This window comes from Vigna unguiculata, chromosome 3, assembly GCF_004118075.2.
Source record: "Vigna unguiculata cultivar IT97K-499-35 chromosome 3, ASM411807v1, whole genome shotgun sequence".
Classification (NCBI taxonomy): Eukaryota; Viridiplantae; Streptophyta; class Magnoliopsida; order Fabales; family Fabaceae; genus Vigna; species Vigna unguiculata.
In genome coordinates this window covers 3,912,677-3,924,496 of record NC_040281.1, presented here as the reverse complement: position 1 = coordinate 3,924,496, position 11,820 = coordinate 3,912,677, and the positions used below count along the sequence as shown (strand labels likewise).

At 29.5% G+C, this 11,820-nt stretch overlaps 2 protein-coding genes across 4 annotated transcripts; one reads left to right on the top strand and one right to left on the bottom strand.

The window, feature by feature from the left end:
* Nucleotides 1-307: 307 nt before the first annotated feature.
* Nucleotides 308-1,068, bottom strand: LOC114179155. Its single transcript, XM_028065390.1, has one exon. It carries the CDS (start codon nt 989-991, stop codon nt 371-373), a length of 621 nt encoding a protein of 206 aa, XP_027921191.1. The 5' UTR covers nt 992-1,068; the 3' UTR covers nt 308-370.
* A 4,449-nt stretch (nt 1,069-5,517) lies between these two features.
* On the top strand, nt 5,518-11,071 carry LOC114179794 (integrator complex subunit 9). 3 transcript variants are annotated; one of them, XM_028066252.1, is made up of 12 exons: nt 5,518-6,169; nt 6,467-6,597; nt 6,731-7,117; nt 7,211-7,425; nt 8,028-8,351; nt 8,492-8,687; nt 9,136-9,228; nt 9,327-9,418; nt 9,703-9,820; nt 10,125-10,210; nt 10,386-10,437; nt 10,531-11,071. In XM_028066252.1, exons 2-12 carry the CDS (start codon nt 6,589-6,591, stop codon nt 11,050-11,052), a joined length of 2,094 nt encoding a protein of 697 aa, XP_027922053.1. In that variant the 5' UTR covers nt 5,518-6,169; nt 6,467-6,588; the 3' UTR covers nt 11,053-11,071. The 3 variants fall into 3 exon arrangements, with proteins under 3 accessions (XP_027922053.1, XP_027922051.1, XP_027922052.1); XM_028066250.1 differs by having other exon boundaries at nt 9,136-9,255; XM_028066251.1 differs by having other exon boundaries at nt 5,518-6,597; nt 9,136-9,255.
* Nucleotides 11,072-11,820: the final 749 nt, after the last annotated feature.

Sequence of the window (11,820 nt, the reverse complement as noted above, 5' to 3'; positions counted from 1 at the left end):
ATTTTCCTATAAATATATAAGAAATCTCTTCATCTGAACTTTAGATACATATAAATAGGATTATGATATTTTGATTTATTTTTTTTGACTCATTTTTAAACCATCATTTCAATCACTTTTAAATTATGACATCATATCACTAAAAAAATAAAAATAAATAATTAAAAGATAATTAGAGTGATAAATTAGAAATAAATAAAATAATTGAATTAAAATATCATTATCCTTATAAATATATAATTATGTTATTAAAAATACTGTAACATATATAGAGATATATATAATATTTATAATATTCCCAAATAGATTTTGAAGAAAATAATCTAGTTGAGATCAAGATATTTTTGCACTATACAGCAGCACCATATACTTAGTAACTACCACCATAATTGAGAAGGCTAAGTTCAAGCCTTCTCTGCCTATTGACTCTTGCAATAAAATCATCGGCCCTTTTGTTCAATTCATCGGAACAAGAAGGAATCAAACATGAAGGAATCAAACGTTGTCCATCGCCTGCATCTATGTTGTCATCGTCTTCTTTGAATGTTTCGGTGCCTTTCTCAGTGCTGTTGATGTCCAAATTTTCCCCGACAACATGTTTCTCCAATAAAGCTTTACCTTGGTTGCAGACCTCAACTGTTGTAACACGAGGTTTTGGGGTTTGACTGCTCCGAATGTACTCATCATAGTAAACAACAGGAGTTGAAGAGGGATCCGAGGAAAGGATTCTCGAGTTTACCACAAGGAAAAAAATTATAAGGTTGCCTATGATGAACAAGAGCTTTGAGCTCAACAAAACTGGTACTAAACTTGAGATGTGGACCAAGAAAAAGACCCGCAGAAGAGAAGAAAGATAGGGCATGCAGAAGGTCACAAAACAGAAGACACTGCAAGTTAAGGCACTCACAAAATATACATACAAATTGTTCAGGAACTGCTGCTTCTTGTACCTCTTCATCGCTTGAATCTTCTTCATCTGTGTGGGATCCATTATTAGGCTCAAGTTTTGGGTTTAGGTAGAAGAAGAAGTTATTTCACTGAACTAAGAGCATTAGAAACTCCAAGTTATATAGACTCGGGAAAGGGATTGGTCTGTAAAATCATTCACATGCTACTTTTTTTTTTTTTTTTTCATTATTTGATAAGGAATATTTTGGCTGCTTTTTCAAAAGGTTATGGGACATGGTGGCGTGCTGTTTATTGCCCCCTTTTTCGTTTCAAATTTTAATAATTTGATCTCAGTGTTCTAATGCTTTCCTATGCATTATTTTCTTTTTTTTTTTTTATGATACCCACTTTCATTTATATTAGTCACGACAACGATAACGTTATGTATTCGCATTTTTAAATTTTCAAAAAACTTAAGTTAAGATTAATAATAAAATATATAATTAATTTTTAAAATAGTTGTTAAATGTAAAATTAAAAAAATAAGATATGTACAAAAAAAGTTTTTAAAATAATGGTTTAAGACAAAAGAGGATTTTAGAATAATAATTAAAAGTAAATTATTTATAAAATAATTAATGTTTAAAATAATTAAGGATAAAACTGGTATTATAAAATGTGGACACAAAAAAGAAAATCATTTTTATATATTGTTATAGAAATATGTATCAGTTTGGTACTCAATTTTAAAAAGGTGTCAATTGAGTCCTAACTTTTGAAAAGATACTTCAATTAGGTCATTTTCAACAAAAAAATATTAACACCGTTAACAGTATTGATATTTAAAATGACTTACAAAATTAAGTATTTATATTTATATTAAAATTTAGTAGTAAAAGTCATAAATTAAATTAACTATTTTAATAATTTTTGTGTGAAAGGGATCGGATTAAGACATTTTTTCAAAAGTTGCAACTAGATTGACACATTTTAAAAAATGGATGCCAAATTACATATGAATGAGAATGAATACTATCTCACTAATTAAAGCTTTTGTTTATCTCGACACTCCTTTTTCTTCTATTGGAAACGCTTGTGTTGTGTAGCTAATTTGAGCTAAGCTTCTAAGCTTCTAATTAAGCACGTTCCTTTTTCTCAGATCTTAGAATTGTAAGTGTAAACTCTACTCATAATTTTGTAATTTTTCATAAGTTTCAGATTTCATATTTCTTTTACTTCTAAACTTAGATTTATATTCCTTAAAGACTAATTACAGCTCACTAATTTGTAATCACTTTTAAATATATGAATGCGAGTTTTTATATGTAACGGACAACGATTGGAAACAGATAAGTTTAAAAGAAAGCTAGTTGCTTAAACTATGCATAGTGTCCCTTTTTTCCTTTGTTTTTTCTTCTTCTCCTTCCTCGACTTTCTTTATATTAAAGTCATTATCTCGTGAAGATGAACATTGGAATGTATTTAATGTTTATTATAGAATTAATAAATACTACGTTAATTTTATTCATAGTTTTGTTTTGGACATTTCATCGCATAACATGTATTTGTTTATTTTTCTTGGACAATGCACTTTCTCCCTTTATTTATATATTATCAGGCTTCCGTGTAATTAATTAGGTAGCACGATGAAATCGGTACAACAATTTGGTACCTTACAATAACTATAACTCAAATTACTCAAATTATAATGAGATGTGACATATTAAAAAATCATAACAGCATAAAAGATATTCAACAAGTGAAATATCGACATATGTATTTTCAGTAATACTGATATTAATTATATTTTATTAGAAATTAATATTTGGTCAGATTTGATGTGGATTTATTAGGGAACCCGTGATTCATAAAATCACGGTAAATTCATGTAACCAAATTGCACATCTATACATGTTATGGTGTGCAATAACTCTTTCATCAGCTTCTCCCCACTTAATCTTGTAGTTTGCGTGACTTATACCATTATTGAAATTATAAAATCTTCGTTACAACATAAATATAAATACTAAGGTACAACACAAACAATGATTCATGTATCATCATATATGTATGACTTCAAATTTATGTATTTCTAATCAATATTGACAATAATTTTCATAGAACATACATCAATCTCAATAAATATTGTTATAGAACATAACTCATTTAACTAAAATCATAAATCAATCTTAATTTTGTCAAACATCATCATCATCATGATGTACTTATTTCAAAACAATCTTGTTCCCTTTACTCAAAGTATCCATATTTAAGCTCATATCAAATTCATAAATTATCACATGAAAAACTATAAAAATTTATTCTACTTATCAAAATCATGTTCAAAACACAATTCACAAAAAAATTATAATTTTGTAATTCACTTCACTGGCATGATTTAATTGTCACATCAAACATATCAACATGAGTATTCGATTCATGTTAAATAACAATTTATTATAAAAAAGACAAAAACATTCAAACTTGTTTTTAGTCAATGATGTGTACATATACAAACAACAAATTTAGTGGTTAAATCATCTTCGTATAAATCTTTCTTATGATTCTATACAAAATTAAAATTGTTCTCCTTATTTGAAATGCTTATCTCCAAAACAATTTATGAATTTATGAAGAATAAACTATTCCAAAATCTAAAAACCTTGAATAGAGTACCTAAATGACAAAATTTTAACATGTTATAAAACAAGTTTAAAATCACTTTCACAATTAATTTCAACAATATTGATGACAAGATCTTAAAATAAAAAATCTATAGAATAAATAATTTTTTTTCCTGTTTAAAACTCTGATGTAAATTTTTTCTATCCTCAACTATAATTATAACTATAAAGAAAACGAAGTGTCTTGAAAGGTATCAGAAAAAAAAAAAAATGAAAAGAAAAAGGATACCGTAATCACAGTGCAAGTGGGGCAGCGTTACATTTCTTGAAAAAAAAAAAAACTATTTGATAAAATATATTTTTATTTTATTTTATGAAATTAACCAAATTAACTAATATTTATAATCTTTGATTAGGATGGTATAAAGTGAAACTTTTGATTATTGGGTTGGCTACTAGCATTAATTTACCATGCATCTGTAAGACATTTTAACAGCACATTCCCATTAAGAAAAGAATATGATTTTGACTATAATTTTGCAGCAGAATCTCCTCTACAAAGTCTTCATATATCTTTCCCTTTTCTTTTTCTTTTTCTTTTTTTAGTTTTCCTTTATGTTCTCTTACTGCTATACATTTCGGTTAAAGAAACCCTTTAGCTTTTCCTTTTACATTTCTTCTACCAAGTCTCGTTATTCACTAAAATGGATCATTTAAGAGAATTGGATTTCATTTTTAACAATCACAAAAGAAAAACACTAATTGAATTAATTGTACTTTTAATTAAGGTGACATTTTTAATACATTTCATCATGTTTAGAAGGAGTTTAGTACTTGAATCAGTCTAATAATATTAAGAAAACAAACTCTAAATTTAACTTATTTTTATAAAACTAATATAATAAAAAGTTAGCACTTATTTATACACTATGGTTTAATTATATTTTTAATCAATATATGATTTTCTAAAGACTTGTAAGAATTCAATGATAATAGATTAATGGTTCAATGAGAATTATAAAATAACATAAATTAAAAGAATTAAATTTATATTTTTTTTAGAGATAAAAGATTAAATTGATAAAAAATAATTCTAAATTTGACTGAAATTTGAGGAAAAAATATATTTATATAAAATAATGTGGACAAAAACATATTTATATAAAATGATGTGGCAAATGAATGAATAAAAAATAATAAAAGCAGGTAGGAAGAAAACAATATATTATGAGCAAGTGTTGGAGTATTTGGTTGATGGCTTAGTCATCTTGTTAGCTTTATTAGTCAGTGCAAAGCAAAACAGCAAGGAGCATTCTTTTATGGTGATCTGCAAAAGTTCATAAAAAACATTTTAGTTGGCCTGTAATGAGACCCTTCACTTCAACAAAGGAAAACCATGGATATCATCACCACATAAGAAAACATAATCCTATAACAATAATAATTTTTTATTTCAATAATTACTATAACAATAATTTGTTTCTACTATTGTAAAAAAAATTCACTAAAACATTTTAGATTGTACTTTTTTATATTTTTTAATTAATTATTCATGAAATTATATATTTTAAATATAATAAAAATATAAATACACGTGCGAATACATATATTTTAATAAAAAAAGTTTGTTAATAAATACAAAAATACACAAAAAATAAAGAAAGTACACACTATTTTATTTATATTATTAAGTCTTATAGAAAAAACATTTTTTATTTTGATGGGTAGTTTTTGAATATAATAAATACTAGAAATACTTAATAAATATAAAAGTAAGAAAACAAAGATAAAAAATGTCTACTAACCTATAATTCCAAATTTAAATTATATATATATATATATATATATATATATATATATATGCTAAATTCTGATTACTAATTATGAATACTTATTAAGGATAGATTTTCATTATAAATAAATGGTAACTACTGTAAATTTTCATATAATTTTTTTTTGGAACATGAATTATTTGGGTATAATTTTCCAAACTTTTACTCAGAAGGAAGGTGGACACCAATTGACAACAGTATTCTCTCTCCTCAGTGGAGTAATTAGGGTTCCCGCTTGAACGGGCCAAAACCAAAACTCAAATTTGACATTCCTCTGATTCAAATCCCATTTTGAACCAAATTTCAATTCCACCAAAACCCTAATTCTTTCCTATTGGGCTCTGAGATACTTACGTTCTAGGATTTTCTCCAGCATTGGTCGCTGTTTACTCTTCTTTATCCGATTTCTGTTTTGTTCCCATCTCATTTTGTTTTTAATTATAGTTCCATAAATTTTCATCCAATTTTTTGGTTATATATTCACACACAAATTATTTATTGCCATCATAACCTTTGAGTCTCCCTTTTCACCCGTTTGCAAGTTTCTTTTTGGTCTTTGGAGTGTAAGGACTTGGATGTTGTAATAATTAGTGAGATACAGATACATTAATACGTGTTAGATATTAGAATTGAACTTGGAGTGTTTATACAGGTACATTAATAGGTGTTAGATATTAGAATTGAACTTGGAGTGTTTATGATGTGTGATATGATATGAGTCGCGATAATATAGGCTAATTTGTTGTTCTTATTTGAGCTACACCACAATTTGGGAAGAGGTCATCCCCACAAACTCCAGCAGTTCATAACAATAACTGAAGCCAGGTGATGTTAGAGCTGCCTATGATATTTTTATTTCATTTAAAGGTTTTAAATTGCAATTGGGATGTGATGTTAGAAATAGAATGTAATTGAACTGTGCTTCTTTTAATCTCACGTGTCCTAGTATGGAGTATGTGATGGTTTATCAATCCAAGGAACTTCAAACATTTCCAGATAAAAAAAAAAATCAGAAACATACTTATAGAAATTCAATCCTTTGTTGAGCACACTAAATGGGTATATGTGTGTTTCTGTTTTTGATCTGAAAATGTTTGAAATTTTGATTGATTACATTTGCAGATTGTCTTTCCGTAAAGCGCTCCCTTCAGACAAAAGTTCTTGTGCTCCTATTTCTCTTCCTTTCATCTTCCATAGCCACACTTTCTGCAGCAATCTACAAAAGGCTATTAAATTCATACTTTATGAAGTTTGTAAGTTTCTTACTGTACTCCTTTGTTACATGTTCCAGGGTGTGTAGGGGCAAGTGGAAGTACCTACAATGTATACCCCTTCGGAAAATGTTCTCTTCATTGTTTAGATTTGTTTTTTTCCTGGGTTTTGCAGACATGTTTGAGCAAAGGCAGGGGCTTTCACTTCCCACCATGTCACATGCTCAATTTTTGTGGGATTAGGATATTATTAGATTGCCCACTAGACCTTTCAGCTCTCCTGGCCTTCTCCCCTATACCTACTTCTCTGGATTGGTTGTCAGTTGTAGAAAGCTACAACACTGAGGCTAATGATTTTGATTCAAGGGCTGGGTTTGGGAAAAGACAGAAAATTGAAAAGCTCCTTCATGCTAAAAGCTTACTTTTTGCTGAACCTTGGTACAAGACTGTTAATAATTTGCAGCTGTGGAATTCCTCTTTCATTGATGTTGTATTAATATCCAGTCCAATGGGTATTATGGGGTTGCCCTTTCTTACTCGAATGAAGGGTTTCTCAGCTAAGGTAGTCTTTTTGATGTTATTATTGGACTATGTTCTCATTTTTTATTGATTTCTGTCGCAAAAATAGTTAGCTTAAATTTGTTCAATTGGTTAGATATACGTAACTGAAGCATCAGCAAGATTAGGCCAGCTAATGATGGAGGATCTTATATCAATGCATGGGGAATTCAGGCATTTCTATGGACCAGAAGAATCAAATTTCCCATCGTGGCTGAGGCAGGAAGAGCTTGAAATCCTTCCTTCTGAATTGAGAGAGATAATATTGGGAAAAGATGGACTGGAGTTGGGTGGTTGGATGCCTTTGTACAGGTGATCTATCATTTTATCTCAAAACTTGTATGGTATTTAATATTTTATCTAAAAACTGAACGAAATATGCTTGACTAGTAATTGCAATGGTTCTATGATATTATCTTGTGATTGATTAATTATAATTTTTCATGTAAAATTGCTCTTGACTTCCTTTTTGCTTCCTTGTCGAGATTTATGTCTGGTCCTTTGTATGTTTGAGTTTATAGCAAATGAGGGGAGGGAAATTTAGAACTTTTGTTTCTAAAAGCCAACTTTCTCCTTTCTATTTTTTGTTCATCCAAACAAAAGAAAATATATTTTGTGTTTTCTCTCTTCTATTTTCGTTCTCTTCATCCAAACAGAGCATAAGATTTAGTGAAAATCACCTGAACCCTATTCTCAGTAAGGGATGGATGTGTTTAAAACTCGTATGGTTCTGGAATTCTCAGTTATTTGTGTTTTGTAATTTTTTTATATGCTCATTTATACAGTCTTTGTTAGTGTGGTTAAGCTGTTGCTTTTTACACTGTTATGTAAACCTTGTTTCTGTGTCCATTTCTTCTTCGAAGTCAATTGTAGCAATTCATTTGTTTGAAGATTTAATTTGTGGAATTTCTCAGTGCAGCTGATGTGAAGGATTGTATGCTAAAGATTCACACTCTTAATTATGCTGAGGAAGCTTGCTACAATGGTACATTGGTTATAAAGGCATTCAGCTCTGGTATGGAAATAGGCAGTTGTAATTGGATCCTAAATAGTCCAAAGGGAGATATTGCATATGTTTCAGGATCCAGCTTCATTTCTGCACATGCAATGCCTTTTGATTACCGAAGTTTACAGGGGACTTGCGCATTAATTTATTCAGACTTCTCCTTGGGTGATACTCAAGATAGTGAGGATGGGGATAATTATTCTGTTTCAGCTGCTAAGTTACAATCTATGAGGTATTGTATATTGAAATTTTATTACCGTCAAACACTATGTTTCACCCAGACACCAGTTATTGTTTTTCAAGTGTTCATCCTCTGACTGTAGTAATGGATATTTATGTATATATTGACTTACACGTGGTTTATTATTCAAGTTCTCAAGATTTGGCTGGATTCAACCATAACTTTGATGAGAACTCAGAGGAAAAGGAAAAGCTGGATTTCATATGCTCAAATGCTATAAATTATATAAAAGAAGGTGGTTCTGTTCTTATTCCTATTGATCGACTTGGAACTATTTTGCTTCTTTTGGAGGAAATGACAGCATCACTCGAAGCTTCAGATTTGAAGGTGTCCTTTCTTCTTTTTAGGACCACATTAGTTAGCCTTGTTCTACAGAACCACAAGCCTATATCCTTTTAGTTGCTTGTTCATACTAACTAGTAAAAAACTATCTTTATCAACTTATGTGGTATTAGACTTAAGTTCTGTTAATTTTTGTTATTCCCATTTGTATTTTTGTTTGTCAAGAGACTTAACCATACCAAATGATTCTGCTTACCAGTGTTCGTTATTAAAATTTTGCTGCCTTTTCTTTTTTGTTTTTGTGCTGCAATGGAAATTGGGAAAAAACTGGGAATGCAAAGTTCTATCTTTGAAAGTTTTTAAAGTGAACTAGAAATCAATATATTTTTCTACTTAAAGAAACATAATTATCTGGAAAATGGATTTCTGGATTAATATCGGATATCACTCACTAATTTCTATTATTAAGTAATCACAAATTTTCCATTTGTAGGTTCCAGTTTATATAATTTCTTCAAAGGCTGAAGAATTGCTGGCATTGCTTAACATCATACCTGAGTGGCTTTGCAAACAACGGCAAGAGAAAGTACGGACCATTAGAAATATTAATTTGGTCCGTTGCACTTGCATACTTTTGTTTATAGAGTTTGACTTCCATTTTACATACTTTAATTGCTGCTGCAGTTATTTGCAGGGGAACAGTTGTTTGCACACGTCAAGCTCTTAAAAGAGAAAAAGATTCATGTGGTTCCTGCTATTCATTCACGTGAACTCTTGTGAGTTCTTTTTTACCATGTTTTTCCTTTAGGTTTGCTTATAAAAATCTAATTAAAATTGGAGTGATTAATCAAATTTTGCATGTTTTCTGCACCTTTTTTATCTGCTAAATTTTGCAGTATCAACTATTTCGGTAACGATTTTGTTTCACAACTGTTGAGTTTCTGTTAATAGCCTAAAGATATGAGAATAACTTATTTTAACAAACTGCAGTAGTCAGAAATGGTTTCCTAAACTTTTTCTTATCGTTAGTTTCTATCAGAAACTGATGTATTCCTTGTAGAATTAATTGGCAGGAACCTTGCATTGTATTTTGTCCTCACTGGAGTATGCGAATGGGTCCTGTTGTTCATCTTCTTCGACGATGGTGTGGCTGTCCAAATTCTTTGCTTATTCTTGAGGTATGATATATTTCCTCTATTACAACGTTAATATACTCTGTTAGAAACACCATTTTATACCATACTGTACTATACTTTAGTGTTGTTATTATATTCCCTTATCCCATCCTCACACTGTGATGGATGTAGCTCAAAACTTTCTGGATAATATTTTTAAATTACATGGGTTACCTTCCACATTACCAGTGACATCATTATTCTTGGGGTAGAGATGAATCTTCATATCTGCATTATTTTAAGTTTTGTCCTTTTCATGTTGTTTGAATGTCTTTGGCCAATGTTGCATTGAATTTCCTATCGGCAGGATGTTTTGAATCTTGAGCTAGCACTTCTACCTTTCCAACCAGTTGCAATGAAGGTTCTTCAATGTTTGTTTCCCTCTGGAATTGGGTAAGTATACCTTTCCCTCTGTCACGTTTTCCAATATATTATGTACATTCTGTATATGTGTAATTGTTCTTACTGATAATTCTAAAAACCTCTATAAACATCGAGCCAGTAGCAGTCTATAGTCTTTAATTATACCACCCATTTAGTATTCTCATGTTTGATTTCTACGCTGTAGGTTGCGGACAGTTCAACCTTTACTAAAGTTATTGCGGCCGAAGACTGTCCTGGTAATTATTATTATACACTATATTATAAGATTATACATATGCATGTGATAAAATGATTATTTATTTTGGTTTTTATTCCTTTCTTAATTCTAGTGTCCTGAGGAGTTGAGATTGCAGATCAACCTTTCCAGTGAAAATTCTTTCTCCGTTTTGTATTATTCTGAAGCTGAAACTTTGAAAGTACCATACCGAAAGCACAACTCAGAGATAAAAATTGCAACTGATCTGGCTTCTCATTTTTACTGGAAAACATTCAAAAAAGAAGAAATCAATATAACAAAATTGAAGGGAGAGCTACGAATGGAAAATGGCAGACATCACTTGCTATTGGAAACTGATAACAAAAATTCTTCTAGTAATAGTAGTTCTTTGGAGCATTGTGGTTTACCTGATTCAGAAAAACTTATGGCTGCATTATCAAAGATGGGCATCAGTGGAAAAATCCAACATGGTATGAGTGATGCTAAATCACAAACTGTATGCATAATTCACATAGAGGACCCTTACAAGGCCTCCATAGAGATTGGAACCACTGGTACTATTATTACTACTGCTGATGAAAACGTGGCTTCCTCCATTTATAAAATTATCGACAACATTTTGAATGCGGTTTAATGCAGTTGGTTTTCTCTAATTGTTGTAGGGGCTGCTTAATTTTGATAGAAAATTTTTAAATGTTGATTTTAGAATAGTTGGTGTTTGGAAATGACGTTAACTAATTTGAAATGAAAAGAAATAAGGATGGTCTGGTGAGTTTAGAGAAGAGGAAAAAAGAAAGAATATTTCTAGATTAAAGAATTGGTGGTAACATATCCTGATTACAATATTTCTAAAAGGCCATTTCAGAATGTTTGGAGAAAGACTTTAAACATTTTCAATGGGAATGCCTTTCATGAACTATATCTATCATATTAAATGTGATAAGTGGATATTAAGGGGTCATATTATTTCTAAGCAATTCACATTTGATTTTTTTCAATAGAATTTTTTTGGGACACCTTACTTAAGAGCTCATTTTTTTTTTTTTGTGTATAATTTTTAAATAGACTTAATTACAAATGCATAATATTATTTATTAATATAATTTAATAAAAAAGTAATTACTTTAATAGGAAATTAATTTAATTTAATTATTTCTGTCAAATTTTCTAAAAGCTTAATTAAAAGTTAATTATTTTTTGTCAAAAATTATTTAAATTTCAATATCAAAATTAGTTAATTGAATAATTTATAATCCACAACAATATTTCAATATCAATTACTTAATATTTAAAGAAATGTATACTTATGAAAAATATAGATTGAAGTGAAAAATAATGCCATTCTATTCTCTCCTTAAAGCATTGAAATGATTTTCACATATATAAAACTAGATTTTTTTTT

What these genes read in the sequence shown, in the direction of transcription:
- LOC114179155 (XM_028065390.1), bottom strand. Translation starts at nt 991, where the DNA reads ATGGATCCCACACAGATGAAGAAGATTCAAGCGATGAAGAGGTACAAG.
- LOC114179794 (XM_028066250.1), top strand. An exon ending in TGAAGGGTTTCTCAGCTAAG is followed by an intron (nt 7,118 to 7,210) that starts GTAGTCTTTTTG and finishes TCAATTGGTTAG; the next exon opens with ATATACGTAACTGAAGCATC. An exon ending in GGTTGGATGCCTTTGTACAG is followed by an intron (nt 7,426 to 8,027) that starts GTGATCTATCAT and finishes GGAATTTCTCAG; the next exon opens with TGCAGCTGATGTGAAGGATT.